Source organism: Mytilus californianus, unplaced genomic scaffold, assembly GCF_021869535.1.
Source record: "Mytilus californianus isolate M0D057914Y unplaced genomic scaffold, xbMytCali1.0.p SCAF_6, whole genome shotgun sequence".
Taxonomy (NCBI): domain Eukaryota; kingdom Metazoa; phylum Mollusca; class Bivalvia; order Mytilida; family Mytilidae; genus Mytilus; species Mytilus californianus.
Window position 1 is genome coordinate 77,130,971 of NW_026262712.1, and position 24,289 is coordinate 77,155,259.

A 24,289-nucleotide genomic window follows, 5' to 3' on the forward strand; every position below is an offset into this window, starting at 1 on the left:
AAACTTAAAATTAGTTAAAATGCCTAAAATTATTTTTAAATGTAGAAGACCAAAGACGAGAAATTTATACAGGCAGTCAGAGGCTTTCAAAGATACTTTCACACTCTTTTCCATAGTTTTTTTTCATTTTGGTAGATTTTTTCCCTTTAAATTTTTTCCTATTCATATCTTTTTCTTTTTCTCTGTTCTAAACTTCCATGTTTTATAAATTAGTTTTGTTGCAATGCAATGAGATATTTATCTTGTGGTCAGGGATTAACAGCTGGACACTGGTATCAACAGATGATTGACATATGGTCCGAGTACACAAATAAAGTCCCTAGTGTGGACAGTGTGTTGCTTGCCAATTTTTTTAGTACCCCTTCCAAATGTATTTCTTAATGTTTTATGCCTCAAATAGCAAGTAGGGGGATGAAATTACACTGTAAAAAAATTTGGGTCATGAATTGTAAAGTAAAGTAGTGATTTGGTCCAGCTGAAAAAGGTTAAAAATTAGCACTTCGGAAGCTGTCAAAAGATTTCAAGACCCCCTTAACATAGAATTGTCCATATTTTGAGTTAGAGCCGATGAAGTTTTCTATAATTTTGATATAATTTGTCCCAAAAGTAGTACAACACACTGTAAAAATATTATTGAGAAAGCGCAGGTGGGATTTTTTTTATTTTCATTTATTGTCTAAAAGAAATGCACTACGAAATAACTGTGTACTCGGACCTAAGAGGCGAAATCAGTAAATATTAAATCTGTACTTTGGCAACTTCCCTGAATGATTTAATGGTGTCAATTTGTCAAATAGCATGAAACTAAAGGATTTAAACTTTTATTTGATAGAAATTCTGCAAAAATTACTCATTTTGGCATTATATGGTCAAAATAAGCATTTCAAAGCTTTTTCAATTTTGATGCATAAGTGGCATTCTGACTTTCTATGTGACAGAATTTCCTGTGTCAATATTTGTGTTTCTATGCTTTAACCCAGTTGTATTACTCATTTGTGAACTCTGAATCTACAGAAAATAAGATTATCTCAGACAATATGTGCAAAATGTGTTGTATAAATGACCCTCGTCTAACGGCCTGTTTGGATCAAGTTAAATGTGAGGACCTTGGTACATAAAAGTTGAAGTCCATAATAAAGATTTCACTAAATTTGTATTAAAAGCACTTCACAATGTCTTTTGTACCTGTTTCATTTCACATAGTATCTTTCTTTTCTTATGTTAAATAGCAAGTGGTTCAAATATAAGCCTGTTGAGGCTAAAATTGCATGCAAATTTTTCACTAAAAAGTGAAAAATCTTTGTATCAGACCATACTGTCTGCAAAAAGGTTGAATACAGGAGTCCTTTTATGCTCAGATTTATTGTATCATGTAACCTGAGTATAGAAATTATAAAAAAGACACAAATTTTTATTTCCTATAGCTTCAGTATGCATTTTTAAATGTAAATATGTGCTACGGCCTAAATTGACCCTAAATTATTTTCAGTCTTACTTGGCTTAAGACCCTTTTATACTAATATGGTATGCTATTTGTAATTTTTCTTTCCATTTAAAGTACATTTAATACATATGTAAGGATTATTTATAACCAAAAAACTCCACAAATTTAAAATTGCTGGAAAATAATACATCTTCATGTAAGGCCCCCCTTCATTGGAAAACCTCCATTTTTTGGCACAGGCTCATATAAATTTGACTTTTAAATAATTGTGATAAGTCTGATAAATCAAATGAGTATTCTATTGCTTTAAATACATAAAATGTCATATATTAAGGCATTTAAAATGTATTTTTTTGCAATATTTTAATTTTTAAAGCCCCAAATGTTGATAGTTGAAATTTTTCAATTTTAACGTCAAAATTTAACACGCGAAGTTATATATAGAATTTATCATATTGTCTATAATATATATCCTATTGCCATGAAACTTTGTCAGCAGTCTCATAATTTATTAAGCTTTGGTCATACCAAGTTTTATTAAGATTGGTCAAATTTTTCTATCCTATTAGGTCCGAGTACACAGTTATCGTCCTTTGATTTTCGTTGTCCACAAATAAAGTCCCTAGTGTGGACAGTGTGTTGCTTGCCAATTTTTTTAGTACCCCTTCCAAATGTATTTCTTAATGTTTTATGCCTCAAATAGCAAGTAGGGGGATGAAATTACACTGTAAAAAAATTTGGGTCATGAATTGTAAAGTAAAGTAGTGATTTGGTCCAGCTGAAAAAGGTTAAAAATTAGCACTTCGGAAGCTGTCAAAAGATTTCAAGACCCCCTTAACATAGAATTGTCCATATTTTGAGTTAGAGCCGATGAAGTTTTCTATAATTTTGATATAATTTGTCCCAAAAGTAGTACAACACACTGTAAAAATATTATTGAGAAAGCGCAGGTGGGATTTTTTTTATTTTCATTTATTGTCTAAAAGAAATGCACTACGAAATAACTGTGTACTCGGACCTAAGAGGCGAAATCAGTAAATATTAAATCTGTACTTTGGCAACTTCCCTGAATGATTTAATGGTGTCAATTTGTCAAATAGCATGAAACTAAAGGATTTAAACTTTTATTTGATAGAAATTCTGCAAAAATTACTCATTTTGGCATTATATGGTCAAAATAAGCATTTCAAAGCTTTTTCAATTTTGATGCATAAGTGGCATTCTGACTTTCTATGTGACAGAATTTCCTGTGTCAATATTTGTGTTTCTATGCTTTAACCCAGTTGTATTACTCATTTGTGAACTCTGAATCTACAGAAAATAAGATTATCTCAGACAATATGTGCAAAATGTGTTGTATAAATGACCCTCGTCTAACGGCCTGTTTGGATCAAGTTAAATGTGAGGACCTTGGTACATAAAAGTTGAAGTCCATAATAAAGATTTCACTAAATTTGTATTAAAAGCACTTCACAATGTCTTTTGTACCTGTTTCATTTCACATAGTATCTTTCTTTTCTTATGTTAAATAGCAAGTGGTTCAAATATAAGCCTGTTGAGGCTAAAATTGCATGCAAATTTTTCACTAAAAAGTGAAAAATCTTTGTATCAGACCATACTGTCTGCAAAAAGGTTGAATACAGGAGTCCTTTTATGCTCAGATTTATTGTATCATGTAACCTGAGTATAGAAATTATAAAAAAGACACAAATTTTTATTTCCTATAGCTTCAGTATGCATTTTTAAATGTAAATATGTGCTACGGCCTAAATTGACCCTAAATTATTTTCAGTCTTACTTGGCTTAAGACCCTTTTATACTAATATGGTATGCTATTTGTAATTTTTCTTTCCATTTAAAGTACATTTAATACATATGTAAGGATTATTTATAACCAAAAAACTCCACAAATTTAAAATTGCTGGAAAATAATACATCTTCATGTAAGGCCCCCCTTCATTGGAAAACCTCCATTTTTTGGCACAGGCTCATATAAATTTGACTTTTAAATAATTGTGATAAGTCTGATAAATCAAATGAGTATTCTATTGCTTTAAATACATAAAATGTCATATATTAAGGCATTTAAAATGTATTTTTTTGCAATATTTTAATTTTTAAAGCCCCAAATGTTGATAGTTGAAATTTTTCAATTTTAACGTCAAAATTTAACACGCGAAGTTATATATAGAATTTATCATATTGTCTATAATATATATCCTATTGCCATGAAACTTTGTCAGCAGTCTCATAATTTATTAAGCTTTGGTCATACCAAGTTTTATTAAGATTGGTCAAATTTTTCTATCCTATTAGGCGAAATCAGTAAATATTAAATCTGTACTTTGGCAACTTCCCTGAATGATTTAATGGTGTCAATTTGTCAAATAGCATGAAACTAAAGGATTTAAACTTTTATTTGATAGAAATTCTGCAAAAATTACTCATTTTGGCATTATATGGTCAAAATAAGCATTTCAAAGCTTTTTCAATTTTGATGCATAAGTGGCATTCTGACTTTCTATGTGACAGAATTTCCTGTGTCAATATTTGTGTTTCTATGCTTTAACCCAGTTGTATTACTCATTTGTGAACTCTGAATCTACAGAAAATAAGATTATCTCAGACAATATGTGCAAAATGTGTTGTATAAATGACCCTCGTCTAACGGCCTGTTTGGATCAAGTTAAATGTGAGGACCTTGGTACATAAAAGTTGAAGTCCATAATAAAGATTTCACTAAATTTGTATTAAAAGCACTTCACAATGTCTTTTGTACCTGTTTCATTTCACATAGTATCTTTCTTTTCTTATGTTAAATAGCAAGTGGTTCAAATATAAGCCTGTTGAGGCTAAAATTGCATGCAAATTTTTCACTAAAAAGTGAAAAATCTTTGTATCAGACCATACTGTCTGCAAAAAGGTTGAATACAGGAGTCCTTTTATGCTCAGATTTATTGTATCATGTAACCTGAGTATAGAAATTATAAAAAAGACACAAATTTTTATTTCCTATAGCTTCAGTATGCATTTTTAAATGTAAATATGTGCTACGGCCTAAATTGACCCTAAATTATTTTCAGTCTTACTTGGCTTAAGACCCTTTTATACTAATATGGTATGCTATTTGTAATTTTTCTTTCCATTTAAAGTACATTTAATACATATGTAAGGATTATTTATAACCAAAAAACTCCACAAATTTAAAATTGCTGGAAAATAATACATCTTCATGTAAGGCCCCCCTTCATTGGAAAACCTCCATTTTTTGGCACAGGCTCATATAAATTTGACTTTTAAATAATTGTGATAAGTCTGATAAATCAAATGAGTATTCTATTGCTTTAAATACATAAAATGTCATATATTAAGGCATTTAAAATGTATTTTTTTGCAATATTTTAATTTTTAAAGCCCCAAATGTTGATAGTTGAAATTTTTCAATTTTAACGTCAAAATTTAACACGCGAAGTTATATATAGAATTTATCATATTGTCTATAATATATATCCTATTGCCATGAAACTTTGTCAGCAGTCTCATAATTTATTAAGCTTTGGTCATACCAAGTTTTATTAAGATTGGTCAAATTTTTCTATCCTATTAGGTCCGAGTACACAGTTATCGTCCTTTGATTTTCGTTGTCCACAAATAAAGTCCCTAGTGTGGACAGTGTGTTGCTTGCCAATTTTTTTAGTACCCCTTCCAAATGTATTTCTTAATGTTTTATGCCTCAAATAGCAAGTAGGGGGATGAAATTACACTGTAAAAAAATTTGGGTCATGAATTGTAAAGTAAAGTAGTGATTTGGTCCAGCTGAAAAAGGTTAAAAATTAGCACTTCGGAAGCTGTCAAAAGATTTCAAGACCCCCTTAACATAGAATTGTCCATATTTTGAGTTAGAGCCGATGAAGTTTTCTATAATTTTGATATAATTTGTCCCAAAAGTAGTACAACACACTGTAAAAATATTATTGAGAAAGCGCAGGTGGGATTTTTTTTATTTTCATTTATTGTCTAAAAGAAATGCACTACGAAATAACTGTGTACTCGGACCTAAGAGGCGAAATCAGTAAATATTAAATCTGTACTTTGGCAACTTCCCTGAATGATTTAATGGTGTCAATTTGTCAAATAGCATGAAACTAAAGGATTTAAACTTTTATTTGATAGAAATTCTGCAAAAATTACTCATTTTGGCATTATATGGTCAAAATAAGCATTTCAAAGCTTTTTCAATTTTGATGCATAAGTGGCATTCTGACTTTCTATGTGACAGAATTTCCTGTGTCAATATTTGTGTTTCTATGCTTTAACCCAGTTGTATTACTCATTTGTGAACTCTGAATCTACAGAAAATAAGATTATCTCAGACAATATGTGCAAAATGTGTTGTATAAATGACCCTCGTCTAACGGCCTGTTTGGATCAAGTTAAATGTGAGGACCTTGGTACATAAAAGTTGAAGTCCATAATAAAGATTTCACTAAATTTGTATTAAAAGCACTTCACAATGTCTTTTGTACCTGTTTCATTTCACATAGTATCTTTCTTTTCTTATGTTAAATAGCAAGTGGTTCAAATATAAGCCTGTTGAGGCTAAAATTGCATGCAAATTTTTCACTAAAAAGTGAAAAATCTTTGTATCAGACCATACTGTCTGCAAAAAGGTTGAATACAGGAGTCCTTTTATGCTCAGATTTATTGTATCATGTAACCTGAGTATAGAAATTATAAAAAAGACACAAATTTTTATTTCCTATAGCTTCAGTATGCATTTTTAAATGTAAATATGTGCTACGGCCTAAATTGACCCTAAATTATTTTCAGTCTTACTTGGCTTAAGACCCTTTTATACTAATATGGTATGCTATTTGTAATTTTTCTTTCCATTTAAAGTACATTTAATACATATGTAAGGATTATTTATAACCAAAAAACTCCACAAATTTAAAATTGCTGGAAAATAATACATCTTCATGTAAGGCCCCCCTTCATTGGAAAACCTCCATTTTTTGGCACAGGCTCATATAAATTTGACTTTTAAATAATTGTGATAAGTCTGATAAATCAAATGAGTATTCTATTGCTTTAAATACATAAAATGTCATATATTAAGGCATTTAAAATGTATTTTTTTGCAATATTTTAATTTTTAAAGCCCCAAATGTTGATAGTTGAAATTTTTCAATTTTAACGTCAAAATTTAACACGCGAAGTTATATATAGAATTTATCATATTGTCTATAATATATATCCTATTGCCATGAAACTTTGTCAGCAGTCTCATAATTTATTAAGCTTTGGTCATACCAAGTTTTATTAAGATTGGTCAAATTTTTCTATCCTATTAGGTCCGAGTACACAGTTATCGTCCTTTGATTTTCGTTGTCCACAAATAAAGTCCCTAGTGTGGACAGTGTGTTGCTTGCCAATTTTTTTAGTACCCCTTCCAAATGTATTTCTTAATGTTTTATGCCTCAAATAGCAAGTAGGGGGATGAAATTACACTGTAAAAAAATTTGGGTCATGAATTGTAAAGTAAAGTAGTGATTTGGTCCAGCTGAAAAAGGTTAAAAATTAGCACTTCGGAAGCTGTCAAAAGATTTCAAGACCCCCTTAACATAGAATTGTCCATATTTTGAGTTAGAGCCGATGAAGTTTTCTATAATTTTGATATAATTTGTCCCAAAAGTAGTACAACACACTGTAAAAATATTATTGAGAAAGCGCAGGTGGGATTTTTTTTATTTTCATTTATTGTCTAAAAGAAATGCACTACGAAATAACTGTGTACTCGGACCTAAGAGGCGAAATCAGTAAATATTAAATCTGTACTTTGGCAACTTCCCTGAATGATTTAATGGTGTCAATTTGTCAAATAGCATGAAACTAAAGGATTTAAACTTTTATTTGATAGAAATTCTGCAAAAATTACTCATTTTGGCATTATATGGTCAAAATAATCATTTCAAAGCTTTTTCAATTTTGATGCATAAGTGGCATTCTGACTTTCTATGTGACAGAATTTCCTGTGTCAATATTTGTGTTTCTATGCTTTAACCCAGTTGTATTACTCATTTGTGAACTCTGAATCTACAGAAAATAAGATTATCTCAGACAATATGTGCAAAATGTGTTGTATAAATGACCCTCGTCTAACGGCCTGTTTGGATCAAGTTAAATGTGAGGACCTTGGTACATAAAAGTTGAAGTCCATAATAAAGATTTCACTAAATTTGTATTAAAAGCACTTCACAATGTCTTTTGTACCTGTTTCATTTCACATAGTATCTTTCTTTTCTTATGTTAAATAGCAAGTGGTTCAAATATAAGCCTGTTGAGGCTAAAATTGCATGCAAATTTTTCACTAAAAAGTGAAAAATCTTTGTATCAGACCATACTGTCTGCAAAAAGGTTGAATACAGGAGTCCTTTTATGCTCAGATTTATTGTATCATGTAACCTGAGTATAGAAATTATAAAAAAGACACAAATTTTTATTTCCTATAGCTTCAGTATGCATTTTTAAATGTAAATATGTGCTACGGCCTAAATTGACCCTAAATTATTTTCAGTCTTACTTGGCTTAAGACCCTTTTATACTAATATGGTATGCTATTTGTAATTTTTCTTTCCATTTAAAGTACATTTAATACATATGTAAGGATTATTTATAACCAAAAAACTCCACAAATTTAAAATTGCTGGAAAATAATACATCTTCATGTAAGGCCCCCCTTCATTGGAAAACCTCCATTTTTTGGCACAGGCTCATATAAATTTGACTTTTAAATAATTGTGATAAGTCTGATAAATCAAATGAGTATTCTATTGCTTTAAATACATAAAATGTCATATATTAAGGCATTTAAAATGTATTTTTTTGCAATATTTTAATTTTTAAAGCCCCAAATGTTGATAGTTGAAATTTTTCAATTTTAACGTCAAAATTTAACACGCGAAGTTATATATAGAATTTATCATATTGTCTATAATATATATCCTATTGCCATGAAACTTTGTCAGCAGTCTCATAATTTATTAAGCTTTGGTCATACCAAGTTTTATTAAGATTGGTCAAATTTTTCTATCCTATTAGGTCCGAGTACACAGTTATCGTCCTTTGATTTTCGTTGTCCACAAATAAAGTCCCTAGTGTGGACAGTGTGTTGCTTGCCAATTTTTTTAGTACCCCTTCCAAATGTATTTCTTAATGTTTTATGCCTCAAATAGCAAGTAGGGGGATGAAATTACACTGTAAAAAAATTTGGGTCATGAATTGTAAAGTAAAGTAGTGATTTGGTCCAGCTGAAAAAGGTTAAAAATTAGCACTTCGGAAGCTGTCAAAAGATTTCAAGACCCCCTTAACATAGAATTGTCCATATTTTGAGTTAGAGCCGATGAAGTTTTCTATAATTTTGATATAATTTGTCCCAAAAGTAGTACAACACACTGTAAAAATATTATTGAGAAAGCGCAGGTGGGATTTTTTTTATTTTCATTTATTGTCTAAAAGAAATGCACTACGAAATAACTGTGTACTCGGACCTAAGAGGCGAAATCAGTAAATATTAAATCTGTACTTTGGCAACTTCCCTGAATGATTTAATGGTGTCAATTTGTCAAATAGCATGAAACTAAAGGATTTAAACTTTTATTTGATAGAAATTCTGCAAAAATTACTCATTTTGGCATTATATGGTCAAAATAAGCATTTCAAAGCTTTTTCAATTTTGATGCATAAGTGGCATTCTGACTTTCTATGTGACAGAATTTCCTGTGTCAATATTTGTGTTTCTATGCTTTAACCCAGTTGTATTACTCATTTGTGAACTCTGAATCTACAGAAAATAAGATTATCTCAGACAATATGTGCAAAATGTGTTGTATAAATGACCCTCGTCTAACGGCCTGTTTGGATCAAGTTAAATGTGAGGACCTTGGTACATAAAAGTTGAAGTCCATAATAAAGATTTCACTAAATTTGTATTAAAAGCACTTCACAATGTCTTTTGTACCTGTTTCATTTCACATAGTATCTTTCTTTTCTTATGTTAAATAGCAAGTGGTTCAAATATAAGCCTGTTGAGGCTAAAATTGCATGCAAATTTTTCACTAAAAAGTGAAAAATCTTTGTATCAGACCATACTGTCTGCAAAAAGGTTGAATACAGGAGTCCTTTTATGCTCAGATTTATTGTATCATGTAACCTGAGTATAGAAATTATAAAAAAGACACAAATTTTTATTTCCTATAGCTTCAGTATGCATTTTTAAATGTAAATATGTGCTACGGCCTAAATTGACCCTAAATTATTTTCAGTCTTACTTGGCTTAAGACCCTTTTATACTAATATGGTATGCTATTTGTAATTTTTCTTTCCATTTAAAGTACATTTAATACATATGTAAGGATTATTTATAACCAAAAAACTCCACAAATTTAAAATTGCTGGAAAATAATACATCTTCATGTAAGGCCCCCCTTCATTGGAAAACCTCCATTTTTTGGCACAGGCTCATATAAATTTGACTTTTAAATAATTGTGATAAGTCTGATAAATCAAATGAGTATTCTATTGCTTTAAATACATAAAATGTCATATATTAAGGCATTTAAAATGTATTTTTTTGCAATATTTTAATTTTTAAAGCCCCAAATGTTGATAGTTGAAATTTTTCAATTTTAACGTCAAAATTTAACACGCGAAGTTATATATAGAATTTATCATATTGTCTATAATATATATCCTATTGCCATGAAACTTTGTCAGCAGTCTCATAATTTATTAAGCTTTGGTCATACCAAGTTTTATTAAGATTGGTCAAATTTTTCTATCCTATTAGGTCCGAGTACACAGTTATCGTCCTTTGATTTTCGTTGTCCACAAATAAAGTCCCTAGTGTGGACAGTGTGTTGCTTGCCAATTTTTTTAGTACCCCTTCCAAATGTATTTCTTAATGTTTTATGCCTCAAATAGCAAGTAGGGGGATGAAATTACACTGTAAAAAAATTTGGGTCATGAATTGTAAAGTAAAGTAGTGATTTGGTCCAGCTGAAAAAGGTTAAAAATTAGCACTTCGGAAGCTGTCAAAAGATTTCAAGACCCCCTTAACATAGAATTGTCCATATTTTGAGTTAGAGCCGATGAAGTTTTCTATAATTTTGATATAATTTGTCCCAAAAGTAGTACAACACACTGTAAAAATATTATTGAGAAAGCGCAGGTGGGATTTTTTTTATTTTCATTTATTGTCTAAAAGAAATGCACTACGAAATAACTGTGTACTCGGACCTAAGAGGCGAAATCAGTAAATATTAAATCTGTACTTTGGCAACTTCCCTGAATGATTTAATGGTGTCAATTTGTCAAATAGCATGAAACTAAAGGATTTAAACTTTTATTTGATAGAAATTCTGCAAAAATTACTCATTTTGGCATTATATGGTCAAAATAAGCATTTCAAAGCTTTTTCAATTTTGATGCATAAGTGGCATTCTGACTTTCTATGTGACAGAATTTCCTGTGTCAATATTTGTGTTTCTATGCTTTAACCCAGTTGTATTACTCATTTGTGAACTCTGAATCTACAGAAAATAAGATTATCTCAGACAATATGTGCAAAATGTGTTGTATAAATGACCCTCGTCTAACGGCCTGTTTGGATCAAGTTAAATGTGAGGACCTTGGTACATAAAAGTTGAAGTCCATAATAAAGATTTCACTAAATTTGTATTAAAAGCACTTCACAATGTCTTTTGTACCTGTTTCATTTCACATAGTATCTTTCTTTTCTTATGTTAAATAGCAAGTGGTTCAAATATAAGCCTGTTGAGGCTAAAATTGCATGCAAATTTTTCACTAAAAAGTGAAAAATCTTTGTATCAGACCATACTGTCTGCAAAAAGGTTGAATACAGGAGTCCTTTTATGCTCAGATTTATTGTATCATGTAACCTGAGTATAGAAATTATAAAAAAGACACAAATTTTTATTTCCTATAGCTTCAGTATGCATTTTTAAATGTAAATATGTGCTACGGCCTAAATTGACCCTAAATTATTTTCAGTCTTACTTGGCTTAAGACCCTTTTATACTAATATGGTATGCTATTTGTAATTTTTCTTTCCATTTAAAGTACATTTAATACATATGTAAGGATTATTTATAACCAAAAAACTCCACAAATTTAAAATTGCTGGAAAATAATACATCTTCATGTAAGGCCCCCCTTCATTGGAAAACCTCCATTTTTTGGCACAGGCTCATATAAATTTGACTTTTAAATAATTGTGATAAGTCTGATAAATCAAATGAGTATTCTATTGCTTTAAATACATAAAATGTCATATATTAAGGCATTTAAAATGTATTTTTTTGCAATATTTTAATTTTTAAAGCCCCAAATGTTGATAGTTGAAATTTTTCAATTTTAACGTCAAAATTTAACACGCGAAGTTATATATAGAATTTATCATATTGTCTATAATATATATCCTATTGCCATGAAACTTTGTCAGCAGTCTCATAATTTATTAAGCTTTGGTCATACCAAGTTTTATTAAGATTGGTCAAATTTTTCTATCCTATTAGGTCCGAGTACACAGTTATCGTCCTTTGATTTTCGTTGTCCACAAATAAAGTCCCTAGTGTGGACAGTGTGTTGCTTGCCAATTTTTTTAGTACCCCTTCCAAATGTATTTCTTAATGTTTTATGCCTCAAATAGCAAGTAGGGGGATGAAATTACACTGTAAAAAAATTTGGGTCATGAATTGTAAAGTAAAGTAGTGATTTGGTCCAGCTGAAAAAGGTTAAAAATTAGCACTTCGGAAGCTGTCAAAAGATTTCAAGACCCCCTTAACATAGAATTGTCCATATTTTGAGTTAGAGCCGATGAAGTTTTCTATAATTTTGATATAATTTGTCCCAAAAGTAGTACAACACACTGTAAAAATATTATTGAGAAAGCGCAGGTGGGATTTTTTTTATTTTCATTTATTGTCTAAAAGAAATGCACTACGAAATAACTGTGTACTCGGACCATATTAGCCCCTCCCAAATGCCTATATATTTAGATTAATTACATGTGCTTTTATTTACATAAGTTCATTATCAATTTACTCCCTGTTGTGATATGATAATGACTTTGGGATTTTTACAAACTGTGTAGAATAATACTTACTTCAAAATTATGTGATAAAAAAAATATCTTCAAAAAATCATTGTTAGACTGTAGTGCTACCTTAAAACGTCGTTTTTTTAATGACGGAGCAATACATGAGTTTTGATCATATAAATTGGTTTATAACTTAATTCTTAATATTATTGTAATCTTTTTTTATTCAATAGATGTGTCTTCCTTAAATATTTATAATAAAATTTACGTTCTGGATATCTAGTTTAATGTGCACTTATCCCACATAAGACCTACAATGATTATAGACTGCATGTAATCAAAACATGATTTAAACTACGTATTTGAAATATTGATTTTCTTCAATGGGAATGTAGTAGAGTTTAGTTAAAGTGTAGAGGACACCAATATTTCACCGAATTTAGCTCAATGTGAAAACGGTCTTTGCTTAACAGAAGTAAACAGAAAAAACAAAACTGCAGGTTTTATTTAACAAATAAATGACAATTGCAATTTTTGTGTAGTTTCCTATCTGAATAAGACGTACTCACATTTAAATTTTTCATCTGTGCTATCAAATAGAACATAGTAGCTCATCTTCTATTTGAATTTATTGTTCCAGGTATCCTCAGATATATTAATGATATCCGGTCACACAATGACCCACATTTCAGCGAGTGCTTGCATCTCATATAATCAAGTGCACTTAAAATTAAGGATACAAACAAAACTAGAAGGTTATTTTCCTCGATATTGACACACTTTCCGCATCCAGCAATAATATTACCCCTGTCTAATCGTAAAGTGTATACATATCTCAATTAATACATAACGCCTGTGAATTTTAACAATATACGGACTTTATTAACAGGGTTGTGCACCCGGCACGAACACATTTTGTCAGAGTTATGCGAGAAAACAAGTGAAATCGATACTTTATGAGATTTAGGGTCACCATCACGAATTGGTTGACTTATGCGATGTATCTGTGTCTGAACTCACTAGTGACATGTTTTAGCGGATCTTAGATCTATCTATCTATATATATATATATATATAATCTTCAAAATTCAAGAGTCTATCCTAAATTGAGGTAAATTATATGGCCTTCCAAATACCGTTTCGATTCCTAACAGCACTGAAGAGACATTAATTGTCGAAATCCGGATATGGTGTACCAATGTTTGCACCTCATGTTTGCGGTATACCATCTTTTCCGCAAGTTTATTGTTTTCTGTTTGGTATTAAATTAATAATTAAGATCCATTTTGTTACATTTGGTGATCCGTTTATTTGGCAATCGCCATGGCAGTCAGCAGGGTTTAAGAACATCTGTTGTTCGACCTGCTAGTCAAATGCGTTTTGTTAAAATATACTTTTTCAATTTTTTGGTCTTTTGGAAAATGTTGTTTGTGATGTATTTAGACCCCTCTACCAAAAAATTTGTTTTGTATGCACACGTATAAAAATTGCGGTTTTTATCCAACGCAATCATAGGTTTGAACGTTGTTTTCAATTTAGACTTGTATATATATATATATATAAAATGCTCCATGATACGACCGCAGAGGTCGAACCCTGAACAGTTGGGGCAAGTATGGGCACTACATTCAAGCTTGATAGAGCTCTGGATTTGGATTATGATTAAATATTTAAGACACAGCATAGGTTTCTGACACAGAATGAATGTGGTCAAAGAACTGAAAATTTTGAAAATGGACTTTTACCTATCATGGCCCAATATCCAAAAACTAAATACACGGTTAGATTCAGCATATCAAAGAATCCCAAGAATTCCATTTTTTTCATTAAATCAAACAAAGTTTAATTTTGGACCCTTTGGACATCAATGTGGACCAATACGATAAAGGGGCCCAAAATCCAAATCTAAATAAACTATTATATTCAGCATATCAAAGAACCCCATATATTAAATTTTTGTTGAAAACAAACAAAGTTTAATTTTGGATCCCGATTTAGACCAACTGAAAACTTGGCCCAAAATCAAAAATCTAAACACATGTTTAGATTCAGTATATCAAAGAACCCTTGAATTTATTTTTTCATAAAATCTAAATAAGTTTAATATTTTTGGACTATGCGGACCAATTTGAAAACCTGTCCTAAGAACCCCAAGAATTCTTTTTTTTTCAAAAATCAAACAATGTTTAATTTTGGACTCTTGAACCAATTTAAATACGGGGCCAAAAATCTTAAATCCAAATACACTGTTAAATACAGCATATCAAAGAACCACATGAATTCAAGACTTTTAAACCACATTGAAATCGGTCGAGAAAGTAATTTTCAAACTATAATTTCTTCTCCAAAATCAGATATGATGCTGTATCTATTTTCAACTTTGACTCAACTTAAAATTTCTGTTAATTGAGCAATACATCTCTGAATTTAGATTCTGATTAAATATTTCATATAGCATAGTTTCGGACACAGAATGAATGTGGTATAAGTATTTAAATAATTTATAATTGGACATTTACCAATTATGGTCCAATATCCAAATTCTAAAGACATGTTTGGAATCAGCATATCAAAGAACCCCAAGAATTCCGTTTTTGAAGAAATCAAACAAAGTTTAATTTTGGATCCTTTGGACTTCAGTGTGAACCAATTTGATAACAGGACCCAAAATCCAAAATCTAAATACACACTTAAATTCAGCATATTCAAGAACCCCATATATTCAATTTTTGTTAAAATCAAACAAACTTTGGACACCAATTTCAACCAACTTGAAAACTGTGCTAAAAAACAAAAATCTAATTATATGCTTGGATTCAGCATATCAAATAACCACATGCATTCTTTTTTTGTTAAAATCAAACTAAGTTTCATTTTGGATGCTTTGGACCTTGATGTGGAACAGTTCGAAAAACGGGCCCAAAATCAAAAATTTAAAACACTGTTAAATTGCGCCTATCAAAGAACACCAATCATTCAATTTTTGATATAATCAAACAAAGTTTAATTTTGGACCCAAATTTGGACCAACTTTGAAAACCAAGCCCAAATTAAAAACATTAAACACTGTTGGATTGGGCATATCAAAGAACACAAATAATTCAATTTATGGTGAAATCAAACAAAGTTTAATTTTAGATCTCAATTTGGGCCAACTTGAATACCGTGCCCAAAATTAAAATATCTAAATACACAATTAGATTCAGTATATGAAAGAACACCAATAATTCAATTTTTGAAGAAATCAAACAAAGTTTAATGTTGGACCCTTTGGACCTTAATATGAATCCATTCAAAAACAGCGCCCATAATCCAAATTCTAAATACCCAATTAGATTTAGCATATTAAAGAACCCCAAGAATTCAAGACTTTGAATTAAACCCCATTGAAATTGCTAAAGAAATAAGCAATTTATACAAAGTATTACAAAAGAATTATTTTTGGCCACTTTTAACTAAACCGTTACGGTCATAACCCCTAAAATCAAATAATTGTCATGAAACATGAAAAATGCATGTTTTTAACCCTTTTTTGGCCCCTTATTACAAAACAGCTACGGCAATAACCCCTAAAATAAATCCCAAACCTTCCTATTGTGGTAAGGAACCTTTTGCTAAAATTGAATAGAGATCCATACACTAATACTCAATATGTTGTCTGTGAACAGAAAAATAATTGTTTTTGTTAGCCCCTTTTTTGCCCCTAATTCCTAAACAGCTACTATAATAACCCCCAAAATAAATCCCAACCTTCCTATTGTGGTATGGAACCTTGTGCTAAAATTTAATAGATATCCATACACTTATACTCAAGTTGTTGTCTGTGAACCATACAAATAATTGTTTCTGTTAGGCCTTTTTTGGCCCCTTATTCCTAACCAGCTATAACAACAACCCCCAAAATTTATCACAACTTTCCTATTGTAGTGTGGAACCTTGTGCTAAAATTTGATAGAGATATATACACTTATACTCAAGTTATTGTCTCAAAACCAGACAAATAATTGTTTTTGGCCCCTTTCTGGCCCCTTATTACAAAACAGCAACGACAAGAGCTCCCACAGTCCATCTAAACCCTCCTATTGTGGTATGGAACCTTGTGCTAAAATTTCATACATATCCATACACTTATACTAAAGTTATTGTCTGCGAACCAATTTATATTCTATGAACCAGTAAAACTGATTTTTTTTTGGCCCCTAATTACAAAACCACTAAGACAATACCCCCAAAAAAATCCTAACCATCCTTTAGTGGTGTGGAACCTGATGCTAAAATTTCATAGGGATCCATTCACTTATACCCAAAATGTCTTCAGACGCCGACGCAGACATGGCCATAACATAATACGGACTCAAAAAGTTTGCGGTCGTATAAAAAGTAAAATAACAAAAATACCGAACTACAAGGAAAATTCAAAACGGAATGACCTTTATCAAATGCCAAAATCAAAAGCTCAAACACATCAAACGATTGGAAATCAACTGTCTTATTTCTGACTTGGTACAGGCATTTCCTCAAGCAGAAAATGGTGGATTAAACCTGGTTTTATAGCTAGCTAAATCTCTCACTTGAATGACAGTCATGCAGAATTCCATTATATTGACAATAATGTGTGAGCAAAACAAACAGACTTAATAGGTAAAAATTATCCCGCCCGACAAGCAACATGGCCGAAATGACTAAAAATAAAACATAGAGGTAAACTTGAAGTGTTGTCTATTATATTGTTAAATTAAAATGTAAGCTTAACTGATAAGAAAGAAATAAAAATCGAATAAAAAACCAATTGTTCAGAGAACAATTGAAGGTCTTTCCACAGCAATTTTTAAATTTATTGGAAAGAAGCTACTTCGTGTTTACTCAAGTTAAAATTGGCATCTTATTATTAAAATTTTATTGAATCGCTTCGATCCAAATTAGCCAAAAATTCCTGAGGATGTAACGAACAATTTAGAAAAAGAATTTTGTCGACATCTTTTTTTGTTACGAAGGAGATGCCCACACTTGATAAACAGTGAATAGGGAGATAACTCTTACAAAGAAAATTGTTCGGCTTAGAATGGGTGAAAATAAAAAGCGCATAAACTGTATGATACTATATAAGAAATATCTTAGCGACATATAGCGAAACAAAAATTTTACGCGATAACAAAATTTGGCGGAAGAAAAAAATAATAATCAGAACAAATACAGTAGGTCTTTCCACAGAAAAGTGGAAAGACCTAATTATCAAGATGTTTTACTCTACAACTATCTAATAACTATTGATATTTTCATAGTTGGACGTTGGTGTCAGGATAGATTGAAATGTGAACATTTCTGTCAGACAAATGGTATATGTGGATGTAGACAAGGTTACAGATTACATTCCGATGGCAAGCACTGTTTACGTGAGTATAATCCGTCGTCTATGAAGAGAAGGAGATAAAAAGATATATTTCAAATCATGAAAGCATATTTTTGTTAATTTGATAATTTTCTGGTTTATTTATTTTGATGTATGCTGCTAACATCTGTGTCTTGTAAAACCTTCTTGAATCATTCGTGGCCATTTTTAAAAATAATGCATTTCTTGGTAAGGTAATTACATATATAGTTAATGCTTTTAAAATTAGCCTTAGCTGACCGAATCTTAAAAATATACCAAAGCATAATATCCTTAACTTAGAGGTATAAATCATGGTAGAGTATAAAAATATATCTAAGAAGGAGAGCGGATGGTTCTTTTGTTCATGTCCTGGGGTTGGGGGCAATGCAACCTTCTTATGGTAGCGGTGAGCAGCTGAGACATCAAGTACACAACCCTTTTCGTATATTTTGAATAACAAAAAAAAATTGTCTATCATATATTTTTTTTTCAAGAACTTTACCTGTAGCTATCATGGTTACGCTATTTCATGAAACATATTTAAATAATTATTTTGTAGGTACATGTTCTGCTGGTAATGGTGGTTGTCAACACAACTGTACAAATACACCAGAGGGTACAGCATGTATATGTGCTCCTAAATATTTACTGATGAGTGACAAAAGAACTTGTGTCGGTAGGTAATTTGAACATCGATAAATTCTAAAAACAGATTTTGTTGCTTTTTATGATAATGTCGTTAAAACCACCAAACGTTTTGTGTGCAATTTTAGCTTATCTTACAAGTATAATTCAGCCGAATTGGTTTTGAAGACACCAAGTTGTTTGACACTCCAAAGATGTGGTCTCGAGCATGTAATAATGAAGAGAAATTTAACGAATTAATTTTTAACAGAATAATATTATAAATCTGGACATGGCGGAATGTGAATGTTTTAAATGAAAAACCACTGGCTCTTCCCTTTATTTTTCATTTTGGATTATTTGAAATAAAAACCCTTACCTTTTCCCATTATTTGTTAAATTTCTCGTATATCGTCTTATTTATTTAAAAAAAAAACAATAATGCCTTATTTAGCTACATGTGAAGTAAACAATGGTGGTTGTGATAGAAAATGTACAGACACACAAGAAGGTCCGAAGTGTTCGTGTCCTAAAGGCTATAAACTTCATCAAGATGGACGAACATGTCTAGGTAAGAGATTGTGTTAATGAAGTATGATAGTATATTCAGTGGATATCAATGACCATGTACTTAAAAATAATGTAACTTGTATATATTTTACCAAAAAATACTTTCCTCTTTCAACTTTAATATTTTGCATGAGAGCATCAGGTCTCTGACAGGTTTTATATATGAATTGTCCAAAACATCTAGATTTTTCATTGTTTTGATGGAACTTACCTCAGAAAAAATGAGATATTTTGAAAACTTAAGCGATTAGAGATTTTTCAATTCTTTTTAGTATTTTTCAGTCTTATTGTTTTGTATATGAATAATAAATAATCTTTGTTTAATACAGATGTTAACGAATGTGAAACAAATAACGGCGAGTGTAGTCATCAATGTGTGAACAATGTTGGTAGTTATGAATGTGTTTGTCCAAAAGGATTCAAAGTTGAAATAAATCAGCGAAATTGTGTAGGTATGTCTTTGAAGTTCTTCTACTTTACAATTAACAAATAGTTATAATAGGTTTATTACATTATTCTATTTTGAATAATAAAAGAATTTCTTGAAGCGGCAGTAGTGGAATAGTCCAATTTCTAATAATACGATAATTTTCTACTTTTTTAAGGGTACAGACCACAAAGTCTTTTCGGTTTTCTATATTTCCTACCAGATTTCTTTAACAATTTAAAAACTATTTCAACAAAAATAAAATTCTGAAATAAGTTCTGATAAAATAAACCAAATCAGGTACGAAGATAAGACAAACGTAATCAAAACAGGGCTCACAAAGTTGGTTTACGCATAACTTTTTCATGTGTACAGTAGTCTATGAAAAAGATAACAGAAATTTCACCAATTAATGTTAAATAAATGAGTGTGTATTTTAATATGAGGGTATCCCTTTAGTTTTTGTTTGCTTGTTTTTTACCAAAATGTTTAAGTAAAAAGTTATTTTAACCGTTTATGTATGAAGATGTGAAATTAATGCCTTAATTCTTGTAACTGCATAGCATACTACTTTCATAAAATTTGAAGAATAATTTGTATTAATTGAGATATTTGTTTTCCATTTGCACACCAGATATAAACGAATGTGAGGTAAACACTACATGTGATCACACGTGCGTCAATACCCCTGGAAGTTATCATTGTCAATGTGATAAAGGATATCAACTGTACGGAATAACACATTGTGCAGGTAGGATTCTTAAAACTGGTTCCCCAATGATATCAAACTGGAACTGTATCATATATATAAATGTTGGAGGCACAATTGTAATGCCATTTATAAACTGATATATTATCTATGCATTCTCAAGATTATTGGAACGGTTACATGTATATCATGTTTATAATTTAAATTTAAATTTTCGTGTAATGTTTCATAACTTTAAAATTCTATTAGTATTGGAGTATTCCGTCATCTTGGATACTAAATTACTACAGATAAACGGTAAAAACGTCTGTTGTATTTGATGCAAAATTGAACTTGTTTGTATATTCATTCATTTGCCTGAAGATAGTCATATGAATTTATCTTATGATTATGACTTTTTTTACATGTACATAATATTTTTTCACTGATTCAATTACTTAAGAACTATTGCTTAATAAAGAGGGATAACTCAGATAATTTACTTTTATTGTTATAAATGTATCTATTTGGCCACGAAGCCTTATAACGAGTTCCGTAACACTGTTTAATTTTGTTTTTATTTTAGGATTCAATTTATCAAAAAAGTATATATTTCTTTCTTTGTAGTTATAAGATAGTATAATTTATAAACTATCATTTGCCAAAAAAAATTGATTGAGCCTGTATGTTGAAATAAATCAAGAGTGATCTATATTATCAATCTAATTAACTTTTTCGTAAATAGAACGATATGAACCTTACTGTCGTTTAAAAATCTTTTTTTGGGGTCTATACTCCGATGCTACACCAATTTGTCTAAATTTTGAAAGTAACAGTCATATCTACATGTGAAACTCGCATGATCTAATTTTAAAGAAGGCCAGGAAACCATAATGGATCGTTTTGTCCTGTGAATTTTCAATGTATAAAAAAATGTTTGATTTTATTACAGATATTGATGAATGTTCCATTAACGAGGGTGGATGTGAAAATGACTGTGAAAATACCGAAGGTGGATTCAGATGTAGTTGTAGAAATGGGTTTAAACTACATTCAAATGGAAAAGATTGCATCCGTAAGTGCCACTAGACTAGCAGCAAGTACTTCGAATCTGGCATAAACATACGGATATTGTTTGATTGAAATCTGCTGTTATGAAATTTTTAAACTCATTTAAAATTAAGAAATATGTTTGCCCCTATCAGAGCTCTGATTCCTTGTCCGTATTTGGCAATCCTAGGGTTTCATCAGCCCCTTCAACGTAAGTATTAGGTTTTTTATTTAAAAGTTTTGTCAAAAAGCATCACCGATGAGACATAAATTGTTGCAATGCGAATATGTAGCAGTTAAATTGGTACTGTTGATAACATTGTATTATTGCATGTTGAAGATTATATTTTAATTCTAATTGACAAAATCAAACGTTAATTGAATCACATTGATTGAACTTTCGTATATATATATATGTTTATGTTTATTATATATCTGTTCTTGGTATGAAGGATGAAATGAAGCAATTCTATTCAAATGCATATATTTTGTTATCTTATTACAGCTAACAACATTTGTGATAAACTGACACAACCTAGTTATTCGCGATTAGACTGTCTAAAACAAGGAGATAAAGAAACATGCAACTTTCAATGTCAAAGAACGGCAAAATCAGCCACAACAAAAGACAATTTTGCTCTAGAATGTGGCCCGAATACAAAATTCCAATGGAAATTTGGTAACTCAACTGTGACGTCTCTTCCTCACTGTTCCAGTAAGTATTTCATAATAGCAGAGGGTATTCCATTCTGGTAGCGGTTTGAGGTAAATAAGATATATTGCTTTAAATAATTGTTTTGTAATGACGGAATTAGAAATAAATAATATGATATACATTGGTTGGCTGCTGTTCAATAATTTATACTTTTCGAAGTTCCCATTTTGTTTCGAGCAACATAAACAATAAATGTTAGGTTGTGTTGGTCATATATCTCATCAACTGTTTCGTATCTTATGCTTCCTTGGCTTCCACATATTCAGTTTGAGCGTTCCTAATGAAGGTAAATCTCAAAAAGTCTTCAGACGCATGCAATTGTGTTGCAATTATATTTTTTCGTAAAGCTTATTCAAAATTATATCATTTTTTATACTGCCTATTTGTTGGTGTGACTTATGAATGGTAAAAATCACAAATATATTTCCAATCTTTCAAAATACTAGTAGATCTATCAGGAAAACAAATACCAGAGGGTACAGAGCAACGTAAAAGATCGTATACGAGCTATGAAATATTTCTAATTAAACAAAATATCACATTCATTTCAGAAACTATAAAAGGACCAAAACTTAAAAGAACTGTAACATTTTTGTTTGTGGCAGACAAATGTCGAACAAGGAGAAGTTTACGTGAGCTGATACGAAGGAACATAACACAACAGTTAAACGGTAAAACACGGTTTCTTATACATATACCAAAACCAATTGAGTGATTAAAAATGTTTACAAAAGTCTAATACAGAGTGTATTAGTTTCAAGCATGAGTTTATACTTCTCAATGGTAAGCACTGTAAAATAAAAGAATCTGATAAATGATACTTAGAATCATTACACAGATAAATTTTGCAGAAAAATATATATGTTAAAAGTTAAATCACAAAAATACTGAACTCCGAGGAAAATTCAAAACGGAAAGTCCCTAATCAAATGTAAATTATAGTTCTAAGGCCAAAATGTGGGGTTGATGACGTTTTAATTTATAAGGTTATCTTATACTATGTTCATTTGAACTTTGTCACTGTTTTAAGAGCACCTCTCTATCAACCAAAATTTCAGGGAATTCTATTCAAAACATATATCTTAACTACAACTACTTCTTAATGGTTTATGATTCATGAATTTGATTTGATATTTGTGCGAGCAATTACATTTTAAGAGCAGAACTTGACTCAAATACATTTTCATTAGATTAGTAACAATATGATATATCATATTACAGAACAGAAAAAGTATAAATGTCGTCAGACGTGTAATGTGAATACTGTTGAGATTGATTGCAATGCTAGACTCCCGAAGAAATTCCGAAAGTACACAAAAGCTAAGCAGGCTGTTGTGGCGGCAGAACTTGAAATGGAAATTGATTCATTGCCTGTTAAAGGTAATATTTTGATCTGATAATTTAGCTAATGTTGCCTTGCTAACTAAGATCCCATCTTTAAGTTTAGAACAAGAAATATTTTTGTAAGGAAAAGATTAGTCAAATATTAAACACCATTGCACGAGGAGATTGACGTATATTCTGTGCATTATAACAGATATTTGGAATATTTTTGTAACCACATCTGATTCCATAAAACTTTGTATCAGGTTGTGATTGCTGATAAAATGGATTTTGTTCCTTTCGTGGATCATTTGATAGACTATGCATTAATATAAAAACTCATCAGTGATGCCAGCGCGTTTTATCTTCATACGACCCATCAGTGGCGCCCAAATCAAAACAGTTGGAAGCGAAGTCAAATACAAAGTTGAAGAGCATTAAAATCCGAAAATAAAATATTGGACCAAATACGGTTAAGACACGCTATGTCAAGGGGTTCAAAACCTTGTCGTTGAAAGGATACTTATGTAATTGTTGTATCCAGTAAATTGAAGGAAGACAAGATCATCATCTTTGGTTTAATATTTTAAAGGAACATAAAACAATGTTTGTAGTAAGTACTGTTGTAGTATATGTTGGTTTTCAAAATTAATGGTCAATTTCTAGTTATATTAACAAAGGAGGGACGAAAGATACCAGAGGGACAGTCAAACTCATAGATCGAAAACAAACTGACAACGCGATGGCCAAAAATAAAAAGACAAACAGACAAATAATAGTACAGATGAGAAAACATAGAAAACTAAAGACTAAGCAACACGAACCCCACCAAAAACTGGGGGTGATCTCAGGTGCTCCGGAAGGGTAAGCAGATCCTGCTCCACACCAGATGTTTATATAATGTGATTTACACATAAAACAATATTGTTGGTGATTTGTTCGGAGGGACAACATATTT

The 24,289-nt window shown here is 30.7% G+C and overlaps 1 protein-coding gene across 2 annotated transcripts in view; it reads left to right on the forward strand.

Moving 5' to 3' along the window:
- LOC127704333 (signal peptide, CUB and EGF-like domain-containing protein 2) overlaps positions 1–24,289 on the forward strand; it is a 78,212-nt gene that overhangs the window by 42,895 nt on the left and 11,028 nt on the right. For both annotated transcript variants that reach the window (XM_052208346.1, XM_052208347.1), the window contains 9 exons: positions 17,846–17,956; positions 18,494–18,610; positions 19,013–19,129; positions 19,458–19,580; positions 20,190–20,306; positions 21,196–21,318; positions 21,799–22,008; positions 22,560–22,679; positions 23,230–23,388. In XM_052208346.1, the coding sequence (XP_052064306.1) occupies positions 17,846–17,956; positions 18,494–18,610; positions 19,013–19,129; positions 19,458–19,580; positions 20,190–20,306; positions 21,196–21,318; positions 21,799–22,008; positions 22,560–22,679; positions 23,230–23,388 (1,197 nt within the window). The remainder of the gene's footprint in view (positions 1–17,845; positions 17,957–18,493; positions 18,611–19,012; positions 19,130–19,457; positions 19,581–20,189; positions 20,307–21,195; positions 21,319–21,798; positions 22,009–22,559; positions 22,680–23,229; positions 23,389–24,289) is intronic.